The sequence below is a fragment of the Meleagris gallopavo genome, chromosome 8, assembly GCF_000146605.3.
Source record: "Meleagris gallopavo isolate NT-WF06-2002-E0010 breed Aviagen turkey brand Nicholas breeding stock chromosome 8, Turkey_5.1, whole genome shotgun sequence".
In the NCBI taxonomy this organism is placed as follows: Eukaryota; Metazoa; Chordata; class Aves; order Galliformes; family Phasianidae; genus Meleagris; species Meleagris gallopavo.
The window spans coordinates 32464660-32484849 of NC_015018.2; the positions used below are offsets into that span (position 1 = coordinate 32464660).

The following is a 20190-nucleotide window of genomic DNA, read 5'->3' on the forward strand; positions in this document are numbered from 1 at the left end:
GAAGATGGCAGAGCCGGAGACGCAGCTGCTGCTGGGCGTGGGGCTGATCGGTAAGGGCCGGCCGCGGGAAGGTGAGGCCCGGGCTGCGGCGGGGTGAGCTCGGAAATGGGGAACGCCGAGCGACGTAAAGCGCGTGAGCTGGATGTGTGGGATGAGGTGTTAATCCAGCGAAACGGCTGTGGTGAGGCGGTCATCTCGCTTCCTTGCTGCTGCTTGGCGTTCTCACGCTGACCGTCTTTCCGCCGTAGAAAAAGACAGCAACGGAGATGCTTTGTGGGTTTGGTGTTATCCGTCTGTGACGGCTGAGCTGAGGGCTCTGTTGCTGCGGAAATGCTGCCTTACGGATGAGAGTAAACTGCTTCATACCTTTGTGTTCGGCCAGTACAAGAGGACGTGGTTCTACATCACCACGGTGGAAGTTCAAGACTCTCCAGCCTTGAAAAAGGTAGGGCTGGGCCTGCGGGCTCCTCAGCAGAGCATGAGGAAGACTTGTGCAGAGCTTCCTCTGCTGCTTAACTGCGAACACTGCGCTGCCCTTGTGTGCCGTGAGGTTTTGTACGGATGCACGGATGCAGGTCCTACCCAGCTGTCCAACTGACTGCTTTTGGGAAAGGTTGAGATGCATGGAATCCAAACGGAGTGATAAGTGTAAAAATGGAGATGCTATTATTTCTAGTTATTGCACCTCAAGTTCAACCTTTTTCATTTAATTAAAAAATAATAATAATAATTACAAATAGTCTTTCCAATTGTCTAAACTCTTATTCTTAGGACCTAGAGTAACATTGTTTAGGTACTTTCTTTTCCACTCCATTAAAGAACAGAAGACTGAATTTGCTTCTTTATCTGCCTATTATAAAGATCATTAAGTTGTCTGATAAATTTCTTCCCTTTTTGTATTTCATTCTACATTGTTAAGTAGCAGTACAATGTGGTAATCTTGAACACATACAGAATGTTACAGCAGAACGTTACTTGCCTTTCCTCACTCCAAGCCCCTTCAGCTATGAAGCTGAACAGTATAAAAGGGTACCTAGCTCTGTCTCAAAGACAGTAGGAGATGCTATTTAAAAGAGAGCAAATGTATTAAGTACGTTAAGCAAATGATAATATATCCTAGATCTCACTTGTTGGAGATGAGTCACATCAGAAATCCATTAGCTCAGCCTTCTCTGCAGTTAGTAACTTGAATATACTGCTTTAACTCACTTTATTTGTATTAAAGCATCTTATCTGAGTACAAAATACTGCAAAATGTTCAGTATATAACAATCACTGTCCTTATGGAGCTGTTAAATAAACTCTGTTTTTTTTCTATGTCTGTGCCTTGCTCAGGTGACCCACTTCTCCATTGTTCTGACGGCCAAAGACTTCAACCCAGAGAAATATGCAGCTTTCACTCGGATACTCTGTAGGTCTGTATAAAATTTGTCTTTCAGTGATGCTACATATGTGTTTTGATCTTACCAAGGCAAAAGATTAAATGTCATTATGTTGTGTTAACACTTGTTCTAGCAATCTGCTGGAAATTCAGTCCTACAAACTGAAACAGATTATATAAACTCTGGAGTTGGGCTTGATTTATTTTAAGCTCATACAGTAGGTGTTAGAAGCTTCAGGTCTAGTATGTTTTACCAGTAGTGAATAAAGTTTCAAATGTGATATAACTTTGTATCTAGCTAAAATTGAAAGTAGTAGTTAATTGACCTTAACCTCTAAATTAGGCTACAGCATCCCGTGTTGCCTGATAGACAGCTAACAGTTTTGTTTGTTTTTAGTGAGTATTAAGGACGTACATTTACATTTTTCTTTCATCCTTTAGCAAAGAGTATGGGAGAATTTTTAATGATATGTGGATAGTAGACAAAACTAGTCAAGTGCTCTGCGTTAATATTAGAAGTTGCCATATTAGTTGTTTTTCTGTAAAGCAGGTATCTTCTGTGTGTGCAAGGAATCTTTAGTCTGGACACCTGCTTAGGCCTTTCTGTTCTAACATTTCTATGTTATTAACTATTAGTTCCTTTGCAAAACAGTGCACTCAAAATAGAAGTTAGTGGTTGATCCCAAAATACAATTTTTTTTTAGGCATGTCAAGAGACTCCTATTTTAGTATCTAGAACTTCAACCAAGTGTCCAAAATAAGAATTCTTGCCAAATAGACTCTCTTTGTGATACTGTCATTTTATTCACGTAGCTGCTGGTACTGGTTACAGTCAAAAACCCAGATTCTTTCTGTCCGCACAGAATCTACTTGAAGTACGGAAGTCCTGTGAAAATGATGGAGAGTTACATTGCAGTCCTTACAAAGGGGATCTGCCAAAGTGAAGAAAATGGATCCTTCCTCAGCAAAGACTTCGATGCTCGGAAGGCTTACCTTGCTGGTTCCATTAAAGGTTAACTAATACCAGAACTCTAATTTCTTTTGTACAGTGTAAATTACAGTCCAATTTTTAATATGCTCTTCAAGTAAATAGTGTGAAGTGTTATCTGTATTGTTTTTCTTGAGCTTTAAACAAATGAAATTATCAGCACGTATATTTTCTATAAAATATTCTTCCATTCTTTTTTAGATATAGTATCTCAGTTTGGAATGGAAACAGTTATCTTATATACAGCACTGATGTTAAAGAAGAGAATTGTGGTGTACCATCCTAGGATAGAAGCCATCCAGGAATTTACCAGGTGGAGTATGACTTGCTCAGTCCCGCCCCACCTACTCCTAGAAGTCAAACAAATCTTGAATTTTCATTGAGAGTGCTCAAATTTTGGGGAAAAAAAATCAGTATATGTCTAAATATATTAATTGATATCCCCTGAAGTCCCTCGTAGGGCTTTAGCCTTGTGCTTAGTTAAGACAAAGAAATTTAACTGTGTAATGAATGATAAATTCTGCTTGCACTGATAGCAGAGATCTCTGTAGTTAGTGTACATGCGTACTGAATAAGACCTGGTCGTGTTAGTTCTTCCTTATGAGTTGCCTTTCGTGTTGTGAATCTTTAGTGCAGGTACAAGTGTTCTGTGTGTCAACTACTGATCTCGTTTCCATAGGACTTTGCCTGCTTTAGTGTGGCATCGGCAGGACTGGTCAATTCTTCATTCATATGTACATCTAAATGAAGAGGAAGTGGAAGCCTTAAAAGCCTGCACAGGTAGTAACAGTTTATCAATCAAATATGATCAAAACTTTAATTTCATTTTTTATTGCTGCAATGTCTTACACCAGTGCTCTTTGGGGCAAAAGTGGATATTCTACTGCTAATGCTGTTGTTCCAAAGTAAATGATGTAATTTTCTTCAGAAACAAAACAAAACAAAAAAAAAGAATGCTTTGATGGTCTTCTGACATTATGATCAGAAGGATTAAAAAGCCTCACTATTTCACAGAAGCAATTCAGATAAGCTATTTCTTTTCAAACTTTTGCATACAGCCAGTAACTTCATTTTTAGGATTTTCTTTTCAGTTCCTAAGTCTGAATTTCCAGATTTTTATTCTGCAGAAAGGGGCCCTTTGCTTATACAAAGGTTAGGATGACACAGACTGTGGCAGGTACAAGACTTCTCTATACAGCATAATGAACAAGAACAGCACTCATCTTCAGTATTTCTTCTGCATTACTAAGAGTGCTTGTTTCAGCTGACTGCCTTTCACAGAGAAGTTGTTCCAAGCTTGCTCAGCTGGCGTGCTATGAAGAAGAAATCCTGCTGTTTTCACTGCTCAGTTGTAATCTAATAGTGACTTAGTGACAAAGGGCTCAAGTGGATATTCTTTTAAGGAAGTTGATGGGTTTTTCACTTGCAAATAAAAATTAAGTAGTAAAGTAGGAGTTTAACGTTTCAAATTGATAACTTTTTTGTATTACATATAGTAGTAGGGGTTTCCACTGTGTCTTGGAATTGTTTTTATTTATCAAGCAAGACTAAAATGATAATGTTAACAAAACTCTGCTCTCCAGGTTACATTGCTGGATTTACAGATTCTGACGTGAACAGTAGACCAGACCTTTATGATGTGTATGTGAATTTGGCAGACAGTGAGATCACCATTTCCCCTGTAGTAAAAGGTTGGTTGCTCTGAATGTTTTGGATCCGAGGTCTCTATCTCGGAGTTGATAGTAACTACTGAACCTAAACAGTCTTAATACTTGTGCCAGACTGATTCTGGAAATGTAATAGGGAAGATCCTGTCTGTTCTACAGAGGCCTTGGAATACTGGAGAAATTTGGAAAGGCATGCTTTCACTTCCAACAAATGTGTAACTGAGATTTGAAAATGCTTATGTTTAGTAATTACATAGGAGAGAGATTCAGCTGAGGATTACTGAATGCAGAGATATCACATGAATCTTTAGAAAAATGTTGCCTGAAATACTTGGAGATTGGAAACTGTTTGAAAGGAAAGCCTATATGTGCTGGTCATCTTGCTATTCCTTGGTATCTGCTTAAGGCTGCCTTAGAGGTGGACAGCTAGCATGTGCCAGCATGGCTGCACCATTTCAGGTTACTGCCTTTGCAGATGGATATCAAATGGCAGGGATGAAGAGGACTCTTTATTTTGCCTTGCTTTTCAGATACATTTTTAGGTAGTGCAGGAATGGTCTTTTTTACATGAATGTGTTCTTTTTCTTGTTTAGAGGCAATGACAATGGGAAAACTTCACAAAGAAATTGGGCAGCTAATTGTTCAATCTGCAGAAGATCCAGACAAATCAGACAGCCAAGTCATTAAGGTTAATTTTTATTTTTCTTTATTTTTAAATTCATTTAAATGTCTTCTTACCAGATACTAACTGATAGAGCAGGGGAAGCAGCAGGAAGATGGTTACTGGGAATCAGGCTCATGTAGAGCTGTGTAGAGTTTTGTACCCTTTACTTTCTTACAAATGAGCATTTTTATTCTCCAAATAGTTCTAAGGATAACCTATTTGATTTATATTATCTCTTGGGTAATCTTCTTGCTGAAGAAAGTTCAGAAATTTTATTGAGTCTGAGGCTTCCAGTAAAATGAACCTTGCGGTGTTACCCTATGGAGCGTGTATTTTGCTCAATATGTTGTCAATTGTATTATCAATACCTCTGATTGACTTCTACTGATACATGGTTTCTCAGCTATAAAAGCCTCATCTATTTACTTATTTAAGATTTATTTTTTTTTTTAACTTCCTCCCCTATTTAATGGATTACTGCCCATTTCAGAACTGAGCAGCTTAGTCAGAAAAGCTCAGTTAGGCCAGGGAGAAGAATCTATGGAGTGGCTGTGTTCCATCAGCTGCTCCTTTCATCAGTATTGCACCAGAGAAGAGCTGCTGCAAATTTGCAATGGAATAAATAGGGCCTTTATTTAAAATTAACTGTTTGTTTCATTTTCTTTATTCCTTATGATTATTTTTTTAATAAGTTTTAAAAACTTATAACACCTGATCCCTTACTTATGGTTTGCTTTGATTTTTTTTTTTTTTTTTCCTTTGGTTCTTTAAGGATATTTCTCTGAAGACAAAAGAAATCTTGTCTACTTTAGCCTCACTTACTGAAGTTTCTGATGGCAATGAAAAACCAACCCTGAACTCTGAAGCTCTGAAACAAAAGCGATTTCCACCAGCTACGGAAAATTTTCTTTTTCATTTAGCAGCTGCTGAACAAATGCTTAAAATCTGAATCTGCTGCACTTCAGCACTATGGACCAACTCCAAAAGCTGTCTTGGATGTACCAATAGGAATTCCTGATTTTTGTACGGAAAAATTAAACGTGTAAGATGAATGCCATATTTACCTTGATGTAATGCAGAATATTGGAGCTTGACCTGGAGCATCTGGAGGTATATTTGATAACATTCCTGTTGTCACCTTTCCCCAACTATAACTTTGTATGAATGGTTCTTGCATTTCATGTTACAACATGGGTGTTTATACACGTAGCATGGGCTCATGCATCCAGGCTGTGCCAGGTGTGTTGTAGCAGCCGTTTGTCTTGCATTTCCCGAGTGACAGACAGCTCTGACTTTTCTCCTTGTGTCTGGAACACAAGGTGCAGCATGTGTGCTGTAAAGCCAGTGCATTTTGGATGTGCCACTCTGCACAGGGATGTGCTGAACATGGATTTGTTCTGAGTGCTCATTCTGGGCTCCCAGGTATGTCAGGTTGTCAGATACTGCTCTTGCTCAGGACTACCTGATACCTGGAAATCCCAAATAAATGGACAAGTTCTCTTCTTTCTACTTGAAAGTGTCTAGGTATAGAAAAAGGATGTCTGGGAAAATCTGATGTGGTAGCCTTATTATATAAAGGAAGAGGTATTTTAAAGCTCACGTAGGAGTTGAGCACCTCTTTTGGACTCTTGCCTTACAAGTTTTTCCCCTTTCACTCCGTCCCATGCCTCTGGTGGAGGGAAAAGAGGACAGGATTACTATATGTAAACTGGGGCTTCCTAGGACGCCACAGACAAGTGCTGCTTTACAACTCAAATCATTTTAGAAGCTGTTGGGGCTCTCAGCTGGGAAAGTATCTGGCTGTTACGTCCTGATCCATTTGTCAGAAAATTGGGTTAGTTAAAGTCAAATAGGCATGAAATGGTCAAACAGCCCCAACCAGTTGGAGCACCAACCTCAAACTGCCTGAGCTGCAGCACGGGTACAGTCTGGTGGTGCTCGGTGTGGGCTAAAAGTAGATGGGAACTTCTGAAATAATGGTGAAAACTAGGGCACGGTTTGTAGAAAATTTAAAATTTGCCTTCTTGTTTGGTTGCATAGCTCTAACTCACATGTTTTGTTTGTTGTTTTTCCACGGAGCAGCCTGAAACTAACTAATTTGTAACATTCTGAGAAGAGCTTAGATTCTGTGTAGGGGAATGCTCTGAGCCAGGCAACCTGTCTTCCTCCAGAAATGTCTACAAAAATAAGTAAATTCTGCAGTAGCACTTTGTTATAAGAAAAAATAACCTTTTTTTTCTGGCCTTTGTACAGATGGGCTGTAGCATGTGGTTTTACCTAGAGATTTTATACTTATGATTGAAACTTTAGTTATCAATATTTATGTTGTTTAAAAAAATCGGATGTTTGCTGTTCTGAAATTGTTAGAGGTCATCACTAACTGTGTGCAAGCAATATTGGTTTGGAAAAGGGTTGTCCTTTTGCTACGTATCATGCTACATTAAGAAGATCTGCTTTAGTTTGGGTGAGGAACGTGGCATCTACTAGCTACTACAGTCAGTAAATGGAAGTGCTTCAGAATAATCCCCTATTTTCAGGGGTATAAAATTTTACTTTAAATACTTACTCTGTGGTTTAAATTCTGTACACAGGAGAGCAGTGTATTTTGTTTTATCTGAGAACAAGCTGCCTTCGTTTACCTCTAAGTGCTCTGGAGCTTTTTCCCCATTTGGCCATTAAGGTGGTGTGGTGGGTTTGGTTTGTTTGTTAATTTTTCTCCTTTTAATGCTGCTTCATTACTGCTGTTTCTACTCTAGAGCTTCTATAGCAGTTAGAACAGCACAACTGCGAAGTTGTACTGAAAAACCTGAACTTTTGTCAGATACTGTAATGCCACATTGTAATTGCAGAGAAATTTAGTTTCTTTTTAACAGAGAGCCCTGGAGGTGTCATTAAGGTGGTGTGGGGGTTATGGACAGCCACAAAAAGCAGAGAAGCTCAGACACAAAGTAAATGTTTAATGTTGGGTTTTTTTTGTTTTAGTTTGGGTTTGTTTTTTTTTGTTGTTTTTTGCTTTCTTTTAAAAGCAGGAAGACCTCAGTTTTAGATCTTGTATTCTAACATTTGTGTGACACAAATGAACTATAATTTTGCACTTAAAGAACTGGACTCATAGCATGCTTATGCCTATTAAAAACAAAAATCCTGACCAGCCTAGCCTTTAATTTATGTGAATTTATTTCTGAGTAGTCACAAGCTGTAGCTCTTGGTTGTGCAATGCTGGGGTTGGAAATGAAGCTGCTTGGGTGGAAAATGCACTACTGCTACAGCTTCAGCTTTATCATCTTCTGTTGCTTGTCCTGGTTAAAAACATAAAATAAAAAGCATTGGCCTCCCTCAACTTCAGCACTTTGAGAGAACAGTCCTAATCTGCTTAGATTTGCTTGACAATTGTTTCCTCCCAGGAGCACGTTAGAATAAAACATCAGTCTGGAAGGTCAGGAAGAAGTTTTGGCTTATTCTGCACTTCCCTCTCCCTAGGATGCACACCAGCTGAGACTCTGGGTGTGCTGCTGTCGGTTGGGAACAGTCAGATGACAGTTTTACTTCCTCCTCCTAGCAGCAAAGACTGTGCAAAATGAAATTTTCATGCAGACCTTCTCATCTTACTGCCTGTCTGTTCTTGGATCAATGTGAAATGATGACTGATGGTTCCTGTTGACTAGCTGAGAGATGCTCCTCCCAAAGGCATGCAGCACTTGGCCAAAAGTAAGGCTTTTGATTCTTGAAAATTGCAGTACAGTTCCTTGCTCAGGTGAGGAGGGAGAAAAGGTACTCCCTGCCTTACCCATTGCCCTTGTGATTTCTGTACTGTACAATCTCATCAGATCTCCACTACCCTTGCAGAAACAATGGTAGATGGTGAACAAAGCCAAAAGCCTACAAAGGAGAGCAGGATTAGTAACCAATCCTTCTGGTTGCAGTTTTGCTAATTAAGTTAGTCCTTCAAGGCAAAATGTGTGTCATTTCTAGTGCTGTCATCCTTGTGGTTTTGGTTCCTGGGATAAACTGGTTTCCCTATTTCTTCTGCAGGCAAATATTAGGGGGAGTGTTCTGAATGAGAGCAATGTAACGCTGAGTAACCTGGGGACGAGTGGCACAAGATGTCTTTAGAATCTCTGTGGAGACTCCAAAGATGGGACCACTGTGCTTTTCTGAGCTGCAAGGCACAGCATGTGGTGTTGCTGGTAGGGAAGTAGCTACAGAGCAGTGCAGGATTCCCTCCTTGTCTACTTCTTTCCTTCCTCCCCTACGACCTCCAGGGAAGAGCAGTATGGTAATGTTACAGACTTGGAGGATTACCACAGGGACACCAGCTCCAACAAAGGAAATGCTTTGATCTCAGTATTTCCAACAGTAGGAGTGTCTGACGTTTTATTTATTTGAAGCTACTTTAAAATGACACTGAAGCCTCATTATATATTCCTGAATTTCAGGATGACAAGCTGGGTAGGTGGGGAACTGTCAGCATATTGCACTGAGGCTTAGGTTTTCCTTGAAGCTGAAAGCTCCCATCTACTGTTGTTTACCACACCTTAAACTGGTTCCACTACTACATTGCCACTTAAGACATCAGCCAATGCTGAAAGCAGGAGGCAGACCTGTCTTGTGCTGGTGTGGTGTTAATCTATTCTAAGTCACAAAGCTGAAGGTCCTCCTGTGGGCACTGACTCTATTCTTCAATCCCTCAAATACAAGGCACTGCTGCTTGTCCCATCTTGGTCCCCACACATACCAGGTGTCTGGTCCAGCTGGTTCTAGTTCCAGTCTCATGATGTTTTCAACTCAAGATCAAGGAAGCCAGGGCACTGTCAGCAACTATTTTCCCTACCTTAATATGGGAAACAGCTGAATCACCCAGGCTGCCAATCTAGATGTCAGGTGCTTGCCTTTATCTTCCAGAAAATTCTGATTAGGGAAACAAACATTTCTGAGAATGAGGGAAAGAGAAGACGTGTCTAACAACTCCAAGGGGGTTGTGTTTAATACAGCAAATAACTTGCCCATTCAGTAATAATGGGCAGCTGTAATAACAGACGTTATTACTGGACTTATGCCATAAACCTTACTCACAGAGATGTGATGACATTAATTTGATTCCAAGTGGGTTGCCAGAGAATTTATTGCTTGTCTAGTTACTGTGACAACTCAGTTGATGAAAGTGTTATCTTCAGATTTGTAGGTTTTGCTCTATTGTAGATTGTTTTGCTTTTGCTTTGATTCCATTGTGCTTTACCAAACAAGTGTTTACTTTAGCCAGTCTGACACTGGAGTTTGTTTTTAAATGAGGGGAGGTATGAGCTTTCTCTGGAGTATCCATTAATGTTTACCAACAGTATTAGACTCCCTCGAGGTTTGTCTTCACTATCTTACTGAAATAGGATTAATAGAGAAATGGGATTTTAGAGAATTTAACTGTAGGGTAGTAGCTGTGCTAATTAAAGATTTTGAAGGAGACCAACACATCACTGCTTGTGGGAGGCAGGCTGGACTGTAAGCCTGTTCCTCCTAAGCCTCTGCACAACATCCCAGAGTGGCCAGGAGGTGGTATGCAGGGAAAAGGAACAGGACGAGCCTTTCCCTTAGTGCCTTTCCAGCTTGGGAGTGCTGAACTTGATGCAATCTTTTCTTCCTCTGTCTTCCTTTGGCTGCTGTTGGTGGTGACATATGGCCAGAAAGACCTTTGGCCTGATCCAGAGCAACTGTGTTGCTGTGTTCTTGACCCAGTGGGCTTATGTACCTAAAAACTTGAGCCACAAGGCAAGTACTGTATTCAGAAGCATGAATATAAGGGATTTGGGTTATTTATTTTGGGATTCATGGGACTTTTGAGTCAGTAGGTGTAAATGAACTTTTAACGTACCTTTCTCTGTTAACTTGCAAATTGTAGCCATACCACCTTCCTGAAACAGCTTTACAGTGTGCTCCCCTGAAGTTTCAGGTCCATAGGATGTGTTCCTGCTCCCTTCTCTTGTTTCCTTGCCTGACCTTTCACTGGAGCTAAATTGAGAGGGGAAGGCTCAGAAAGGCAGAACTTGCACATAAAGCTGAATTCAAAACTGTACTTCCTGCTTTTGTTTTGTGTCAAAAGCACAGCACCCTTGTTTTCCTGCAGGAAAGCAGGCCTACTCTTTTTCCTTACTTTGCTCTATGCTGCTGTCTTCCTGTAGAGACTGAGTAAGAGTGGGAAGCTATTGCTTTCCTCACACCAAGAAAAGAAATCTAACCCTTCAGCAATGGGATAGCAGTGACCCATTTAATGCAGTCTACGGAAGTTAAACTACTACAAACTTTGAAGGTAGTACTTGTGAAAATAGCTGTCGAAGTGATCACTACATTACTTGGTGCATAGCTTATCCTTGTCACGCAGAGCCTTAGGAGTGCCTTAAATTACAGCTTCCATGACCTTAAATTTATTTCTGCTATGAACCCACCCATGCTTATCAGAACCACTGGGTCTCCTACCAGTTGCGGAGCTTTGTTCTATTTTGTTCCCCAGGAGAAAGGTTTTTGAGTCACAACAGCAAACAATAGCACCTACACTGTGTCAGACCAAGGGCCTTCTCAGACAAACGTCTCAGCCCAGTGGCCACTAGAAGCAGACAGATGTAACAGGAAAGCAAGAACAGGCAAACGAGATAGTTACCACTTCCACTCTCCAGTAGTACTGAGTTTCTGAACTTTGTACTGTTTTAGTCTAATTTCCATTAATTTAATAATCCTCAATGGATTTCGTTTTCATGGAGATGTCTGTTTTAAACATGAGTTCCAGTTACTTCAGTTAGTGGAGTTCTGAAGTTTTAATAGTAGGGTTTTAGGTTTAGTTTCTAACTAAGGTTTGACTTCCTGGAGCTTTTTCCTGATAACTCACTGCCCACTTTAATTTCTGAGACTTTGTTTGCTTTATAGATAACCGCAGAGCACTGAGCTGAAGCTTCCATGAGTCTATCTGCTGCTATCCTTGAATTCTACTCCAAGGGTCAATGGTCAGCTTACAGCCCAGCAGTGAAGGTAGATTATCCCTCTGCCAAACTCATTATTTTTCACATTTTGGACATATATTCCACTGTTTTTACATCCAGTGTTGTCACCTCTCTTTGCTAACATCTGCTATTGCTGCACAGATCATCAGGCTAGTAATCCTTATGCTACATCTCAAAAGGCAGCTTTTTAGTTTGGATCAGCAGCTAACCTGCAGGAATGGAGATTCCCCATCATTTGCTGTGAGGTCACAGGACTTCCCCTGGGCTTCATTGGGAAGGAAAAAAAAAAAGTGTTAAAGCTCAGAGGGCTCAGGCCTCACAAGTCCTTCAAGGATGTTGAGAAAATTAGGAGTCACTTTGAAACCTGTTTTGACACTCAATTTTTGAGCAGTTCTTAAACAACTCCATTCAACCAGAGTAACATTGCTGTCAGGATGCTTTGCCTACTGTCACTTTAAGGTTTAACTTATTCATGTCTCACTGCTTGAAGTAAGCATTCCTAAATACAATGAAATGTAAAAAGCTTTCTGCAAAGAACCAGCTTGACTTTCCCCAAAGGACTCCTGATAGTAATGCCTTTACAATTGTGTTCCTGGAAAGCAATGTGACAAAAGCTACAGCAGCACAGTCAAATAATAAAATCTGGTATCAAATGATTAGTCTTTTAATCAAGAAATCAATTGTGTGAGGAAGCATACAAAACACAGTTTGAGGTGAACACTGTGGTAGAACAATGTTCTCTGGTACAGATAACGTTTACAGCATTAAGTTACGTGTGCATAACCTCTCTGGGGGATAGGGCTTGCAAAACCATTTTGCTAGCTGTACACCACAGCATCTGCTTTATGTGCCACCACAAATTCATGATTTGTTCAGTCACTGATGTCGACTGAATTTGTTGAGAGATTCAGAATTCACTTCAATCAGAACCCACATTTAGATACAAAAGCCAATCTCTAAACTCCTCTATTGTAGAATAATACTGTTTCTTCTGTAGAAGACAGAATTTCTGCTTCAAGTTCTTCTCGTTTTATCTGAAATATACAAAAAACAGAGTGAACACCATCATGTCCTGGTAAGTCTTCAATACTGTACTGAACTTTTCACAAGCCAAAGCACTGTATTCAGAAGCAAGAGTAAAATGGAATTTGTGTTTGTTTTGGTTTTCATGGGTCTCTTTGTTTGTTATGTGGTTTTCTGTTTCTTTTCTCTGACATTTCTATTTATACAAACACAAGAGAGGAAATGTGTTTTATTTAAAGCTAGAGGTACTCCCAAGATCTAAGCAGAGCTCTAGTGATATTATCTTTGCTGATTGTATTTGGTGACTCACTAAGGGGATCTTCCATTAAGGACTGAGCAATTAGAAGAAACAACTAGCCCTATTTTCATCACAGAATTTCTCTTAAATCTCCTCATATCTGGTTTACCCTTGTTGCTACAACAAATTGAGAAATCCCTAAAAATAAGATGCCAGTATTTTTAGGCTAGTAAGAACAAACACTGGAAATTACAAGAGCCCCATCTGTGATTTTCTGAGAATATTCACAGTGCTTTAAGGGAGAGGAAACTCAAAGAAAACCCAAGCTCTTCTCTCACTTGTCCTTTTTCAACCCCCAAGGTGCCAGTGCCTAGTTCCTCCCTTTAAAACCTGAGCAGGTTCCCTCAGGAACAGGTTACACACTTCACGGTTCAGTAAGGCAGGCTGAATAAATTTTACCTGAGTAGGTTTACCTCTCTGACTGGTGCTGACTTCTAATGAAAACAAAGATTATCATCTCAACCCTTGCTATCTCCAGCAGGATTCAAAAGCGCCAGGAGACCCTTGAGTGTAATCTGCAAGGCAGCTCTCCTGACCTTGCTTGCTTCAGACTGTTGTGCAATTGATATATTTACACTTTTCAGATGAAATGAACAAGCAATCCTGGCACAGAAAGTCCTGTAAGCCTCCGTGTACTATATGGGCAGACTCTCTGCTGCCCCCTTTTAGGTGCACTAACCATTTAAACCCTATTGATTTTTGTTACGTGGCCTTAAAACCATTGACTGGAAATGCAAAATGACTATTTAGTATAACAATAATCCTAAACCAATTTATTTGAAAGGACTTACCTCACCACACTGGGGGAACATGCCAAATGAAGTTGGTAGCATCCCTGCCAGTACTGCCGTAATCAGAAGCAGCCTTGTTGAAGCCAAAGCACGTGGAGTTCTTGCAGTGTTCACTCTGTCAAAGACATTGAAAAGATAAATATCTCTTTGGCCTTGAAAAATAACCTGACAATGAGACAAAGGTGCTGTTTTAGTAGCTAAACTATAGAAAAGCAATAGCCTAGGCTTATGAACCTAAACATGTAATCCTTATCTCCTATGTTCTTAATCCTAACTTCCTGTTCTTTTCCTTTGGCTTCATATTCAATGGCAGCATTTTTCAGGCCTTAAGTAACAATAGAAGATTGAGGAAATAAGCAGCAAGATCAAAATGACAAAACAAGAGAACGTGCATTCATGTCTTTAAGAGTTTCAGTCCTTTGATGAAGATTTTCCTTGGAATACCCTCATTCCTTTCAGATTTATTTCCTTTTGGCAATCCCACCTTGCCTTGTGTAACATTACTCTTTTTTTTTTTTTAATTTACCAAACATTTTTATTTATGTCTTCTGCCAATTGAAGTCCATTAACTTAACACAGGGGACAGAGAATTTATTTAGGCAGAGCAAAATTACCAGTACTTTTACATAGCACAGACAACTCCTATCAAAAGTTCAGGGCAGATTAAAAGTTCTGATAAAGCATACAATGAGTTATTCTTACAAAATAAAGTTTCTACACGTTGCAAAACAAAGTGTTTTATAATGTATGGATGGCTATTTGCAAAATGGGCATCTAGTTTTAACTGAAAATTCAAATATTATCTCTTCAGAAATGTCACATCTAAGCTAAGTGCAATGAACAACCTCCACACCAGGCACTGCAACTCCAACCACAGTAATGGAACCTAGTGCTGGGACATAGCCTGATGGGAGAGCACAAACAAATGGGAGAACAAAGGAAATGCTCATAGATACAACTTCCTGCAAACCATCAAAACACAGATGCTGACATAATAAGGCTCACTGATTTATCTAAATTAATCATTATCTCAATGGAAACCTCTCACCTAGTCCTCCAAGGCAATTAGTATTCCAGAACCGAGAGAAAAAGTAGCCAAGCAGTAACAGCCAGACTAAACATCAGAACACACACTGACCAAGCACATCCAGCTCTTTGGAAATACCTCTTACCTTTCCACAAAGTGCATAAGTGCAGCTGGCAGGAAGAATGTTGTCCCAAACAAGATTCCTCTTGATAATGCTGTTTCTCTAACAGCCTCCAGGAAGGGCAACAACAAAAAAAAGTCATTAAAACAGTGGTCTCAAAGGCCTCAAATCCACGTTTCTGTAATTTTGCCTAGTACTCTGCAATTTCAAGCAACAGGGAAGTGAAGGATAAAGATCGTTTGTTACAGAATTTATTGAATGGAAACTAAACTCCTACATTTGGAAAGCGCTCCATATGTGACTAAGAAACTCCTTAACAAAGCTGTATTGAGTTTTCCAATTCAGATCTGACTTTTTTTAAAAAAAAAAAAAGTTGTGCTGAATTCTTTCTGACTGGTCATACTTTCTGGACATGCTAACTACCTTGTGTGAAATATTCTCTCTCTAGCTTTTCACAGATCCCTATGCTCACTTAGCTTTTTCCTCCCCTCTAATGCAGCAGCATAAAAAAGGAAGGTCACTGACAGCACATAAATATGACATAAAAATGAATCTATTTCATTTCTTTAGATGATCAAAGAAGGGAAAAAATACAGAATCAGAATAGTCAGCAACTGAAGCTTGAGCATAAAATGCACCATGACATTGCAGATCAAGGAATTACCCTTTGAGAGACAGAGCCTTTAAACACTATTCCTGCTCTAGATGATGCACGTACTATTTACTATAAAGAGCTTTTCTCTGAGGTGTCCTATCAGAAGAAAAAACTTGAGGAGTCTTGCCTCCCTCTGAGGTGAGCTGGAAAGCAGAAAAGCCTACGCTAGCATTCTGTGGTTTAACTCTGGTGCTTGGTACATTGGCTTGGGGAAGCTCCAACCCTTGGGGACACAAGACAGATGCCAGCCTGGTTCCAGAAACCTAGCCCAAGCCCAGTCCAAGATTCAGTACCTGATGTGGAATTTCTCAGTTTAGTACAGCAAACTGTCTCTCACCATAATGTTTAGATCTAAGGAGGAAATGAAAGGCAAGTCAAGAGAGGCCTCCCACACCTTGCCTACCTTCTCACCAGCCTTCTTTGACACTCCTACAACCTTGCCATTCCTGTCCATCACTTCAATTCCATTCTCAAATTCTGGGCTTCTCACTGCTACCACAGTAAAAGCACTCATCAAGCCTGCAGAGTTAAAAAGGATTTTGTTTTAGAAGATCCAGTGAGGCTATCTCAATAACTATATTGTGTACATTTCATATTTCCAGTTCAACAGTTCACAAATGAATTACCTGGCTGCTTAGGAAGAGATTTCCCCATAAAATCTAGCTGAGATCTTAATTCTTGTTTCAGAAGCTCGAGCAAAATGTTAAGGCACCATTCCCAAAAGGTGCATTGTTATGGACAAAGATGTTCCACTATGTCATTGTGTGTCTCAGTCACATCTGACAGAGCCCCAGATAGATCCTAGATCAGAATGTTTTGGTCTCCTCCAAATCTAACTCTACAAGATGCTTGAAAACATCCATCCCATAATCAGCCACTGAAAACACAAACCTAAACCACTGGCACTTTTAAAGGCTGCACTGAATAGGAGTTAACAATATATGTGGTTTTCTCTTCTTTCCTAGACTAAGATCTAGGCATAACAGGACAGTCTGCCAAACTGACCTTGTTTGAAATAGAAGATGTCTCTCCTTATTAGTTTTTGGCAGAGCCGTTCAATAAAGACATCACTGTAAAACATGGCATTTTTCAAATACTATATAATAATAATCAATAACCCTCAGGTTTCTCTCTACATTTAAGAAAATGGAAGCACATTTTAAAATGGGCCTCATTCTCTCACAAGGTTAATATTATTCTGGTGTAACCACTCTCTCTTTGTACGCTGTCAGCACTTACACAGCCAGCAGCAGCCACAACATGAGTAAGAAACTATGCCAGTGCTGCACTCTGGTGTCACCTATGTGCCACAACAGGGCACGCCAGCTCCAGTGCTACTGCACTGATCCCTCCTGGCAGTCCTATTAGATTCAGGAATGTTATCTGAGTTCATCCAGGCAAATGAAAAGTCAGCTGCATCCCTGTATTGCTTCACAGAAATAGTTGTATGTCACGCATACAAAAACCAGGAATTTGCTCTGCACTTCTAGAACTGAAGAGTCAGTAAGCATCAAATAAAGGTTGCTGCACTGATCAGTGTGTGTTAAATCCCACACAGAAAGGACTGCACCCAGCAAAGGCAGTCGAAGAAGGGGGTAACAGACAGTATCCTTGCAAGGGCAAGAAAATCCTACTGTCAGACCGAGGCAGCAAACAGCCCTCAAATCTGCTACATAATGTATAATTCCTTTTTACTCACCTAAAAGAGGAGCAGGTAGAAGCCTTTTGACAACTAGATGTGTTACTGGGCTCTTCAACGTGTACCGGTCCATAAAGAAAAAGGAAAAGCCTAAGGCATCGGGAGGAAACAAGCAACTTCTATTAGAAAGAACGTACAGTTTTTCAGTATGTGCAACAGCCTAGGAAAATAATTCTGCAGCTTTGTACTTAGATACCATCTATGAAGCTGTGCAAGTTATGTAATTTAATATTTCAACAAAATAGATATGCTTTCTAGTTACTAAAGGTTTTTGTGATCACACATTTCTATAAGAAAATCTATAAAACAATATAACAAAAAGTATTAAACATTGTTACTGAAAGGACAGTGGTCCATGTCTGCGTCTGTACTAATTTTACCAGCTGTTTAGAGTGAGACTGTTATCTTTGACAGCACAATATTAGACAGCAACTACAGCAACACACAGAGTTACTCCGTGTTTGTAAACTCTGGTCACTTCCTCTCACCACCCATTCTCTAGTACCGTAAAAAAAAAATTAAGGAGGACATCGCAGGAAGCAACAGAGAAAGCTGAGTAAGGCATAGGCTGATGGATGAAAATTCTTGTTCTCAGTTGTTCTTGAGGAAGACATCAGAGTAGAGCTTTGCAGGGCAATTCTGAAGGATTGTGGCAGTGTGGTTATGCAGAAAGCAATCGTAAACAAATACATACACCCAAAAGTGCTGCATAGGAAACGGCTCCCACACCAAACAAGATTTGCTTTTGGTGAAGCGAGTTCTCCTAAGGACAGAAGGAAAGATGACTACGTAAGTACACTTGTAAATCACTTTCAAAATGGTCCTGTACAATGAAAATGATCCCCAAAATAAAAATAAATACGTACTTCATCCTTAGTGGTAAAATTTCCATTTAATAGGGTAAATCCTGTGGTGTATGCATGAAATGCAAACTGCAGAAAGGAGAGATTATAAGCAAAAATGAATTTGGAACAGAGACAAGATAACTTGTAAGTGTAGAAAGAGGCAGTTACCTGACAAAGAAAAATTTGTTTTGCCTGCAGCTGAAGCGATGAAGAAATGACCTAAGAGAAAAACCCCACAGTAAAATTAAATTGATGAATCTAGGAGTTGTTGGTGAGCAGTGGTTGCCTACAGCATGAAGTGTGCTGTTGTGTGACTGGTCGTGGCAGTGCCAAAGGTTCCAGTGAGTGCCAGAAGCCATTTACTTTGATTTTAGGCTAACACACTGTCTTGAAACAGATGTGACATATTCACTTTGTCTACCCAACATAAAACATAGACACACAGAGTGATTAAAACACTGTGCAAAAAGAAAAATTTGAGTGAGATGCTTTCTTACTCAAAATAAAAATTGTATTTGTGCTGGTGAAGTTTAAATAGAATAAGTTAGACACTATAGATGTAATTAAAGAAGTGAAGGAGTCAGGGACTGACAGGTCTTATTTATGTAAATACTAGATGTAACTGACCTCCTGTTAACATTTTAGTAGTTACTTCCTAATTCCTTCTCCAAATCAGACAGTGAATGTCAGACCTTCCTTGAGGTCTTGCCAAGCTATCAGTGTGAAGCATCCTCAAAGAAAACACAGATGAGAAGCCTAAAACTTCCCATTCCCTTCCTCAGGGTCTTAGCTCTGAAAAATGTAAGCCAAGTGGTGCTTCTCATTGTTACTTACCAATGGAAGAGTTACAGGCAAGAAAGCTAAAAAGAAAGAAACCTTTATTTTAGTAACAGGAAATACTGTGAGTCCAGACTGATGTTTCTTTAAATAGAAAATTTCCCAGCTCCCCCCCCCTTTAGTTTCAGCTATCAGTAAAACACTTGTTCATCAAATACATTTAAAAAACAATAATAACCTTTGTCTCTCATTCCTCATTCAAGAAACCAAAGCATCTGGTCTTGACTTATAGCCAAAAGGAGTCCCCATGAACCCCAATCACAACAGCCACTTGGAAACTGTATGACCAACAAACTGTACAACTACTCAATGAGACACTGGCAACAAAAAGCTGCCACAGCTGTGAGTGCTTATAGAAGAATGTTTGTTTTCAAGCAGACTATAGGAATAAATAAGTCTTCAAAAGATAAGAATGCAACTAACAGGAGTCCACTTGGTTCCCATACAGAGAAAAACACCACTGTGTGGTATTGCATGGGATATTTACTATCTGCCATTCCCCACTGAAGCTTCACTTACATGCTTCTCTGAAGGAAGCTCACCTGGAGGTCTGAAGAAAGCAGGAATTATCTTGCCTGTATCAGGATGTACACTGGCCTTAGAAGAAAAAAAAAAAAAGATTAGACCACCAGTTCCATACTTAAATAAGAAAGAAAGGAAAATTGATTTCTAAATCATTTGGAAACTTACCAGGCTCAGCAGGAAGGCTTGTTTTGTCTAAATAATTTGAGAATCAGGTTAATAATGAAGCTTTCAAAAAGTATGATTGAAATCTCATTTCTAAACTTACTTACTACATCATTTTTTTCTGATAATTCACTTTTATGCAGTGTTGTGTGTTTGCATCCCTTTAATTTTTTCCCTAAAATTTCTCCCCACATACTTTGTTGAATATAATTTAGTCACATCTCATATGCTATAACACTAAACACATATTATGACAGAATAGCAAGAAAATTTTAAATGCCTACTGGCTTATTTAAAACAGAAAGTAACAACACTTGAATATGGCTAAAAGCCTAAAGACTTATTGTTAAGACTTTGGCTTTTCTGCAATCACAGAATATTTCAGTTCTCCTTTCAGGCTCTGCCACACAAGGTACAAAATGCCATATGGGTACAGCAGTCTCCACTGAAACAAAAGCAAGACTTTTCTAATGAAGCAACTTCAGCACTTCCTTCCAGCAACTCCATGAGGAGGTTTCCCCCCC

At 39.6% G+C, this 20190-nt stretch overlaps 2 protein-coding genes across 2 annotated transcripts in view; one reads left to right on the top strand and one right to left on the bottom strand.

The window, feature by feature from the left end:
- The first annotated feature begins 4 nt into the window (after nt 1-4).
- DENND10 (DENN domain containing 10) lies at nt 5-7853 on the top strand. Its single transcript, XM_010714905.3, has 9 exons — nt 5-50; nt 249-445; nt 1336-1415; nt 2245-2393; nt 2571-2682; nt 3049-3149; nt 3953-4060; nt 4630-4724; nt 5473-7853. Exons 1-9 carry the CDS (start codon nt 5-7, stop codon nt 5647-5649), a joined length of 1065 nt encoding a protein of 354 aa, XP_010713207.1. The 3' UTR covers nt 5650-7853.
- Nucleotides 7854-12324: 4471 nt separating this feature from the next.
- The window catches only part of SFXN4 (sideroflexin 4), an 11035-nt gene continuing 3169 nt past the window's right edge, over nt 12325-20190 (bottom strand). Inside the window, exons 2-12 of the mRNA XM_019617991.1 lie at nt 19670-19696; nt 19522-19576; nt 18977-19002; nt 18311-18361; nt 18164-18229; nt 17988-18060; nt 17298-17387; nt 16002-16117; nt 14968-15053; nt 13796-13910; nt 12325-12717 (exon numbers count right to left, since the gene is read on the bottom strand). Of these exons, the coding sequence (XP_019473536.1) occupies nt 12640-12717; nt 13796-13910; nt 14968-15053; nt 16002-16117; nt 17298-17387; nt 17988-18060; nt 18164-18229; nt 18311-18361; nt 18977-19002; nt 19522-19576; nt 19670-19696 (783 nt within the window). The 3' untranslated portion in view covers nt 12325-12639. The remainder of the gene's footprint in view (nt 12718-13795; nt 13911-14967; nt 15054-16001; nt 16118-17297; nt 17388-17987; nt 18061-18163; nt 18230-18310; nt 18362-18976; nt 19003-19521; nt 19577-19669; nt 19697-20190) is intronic.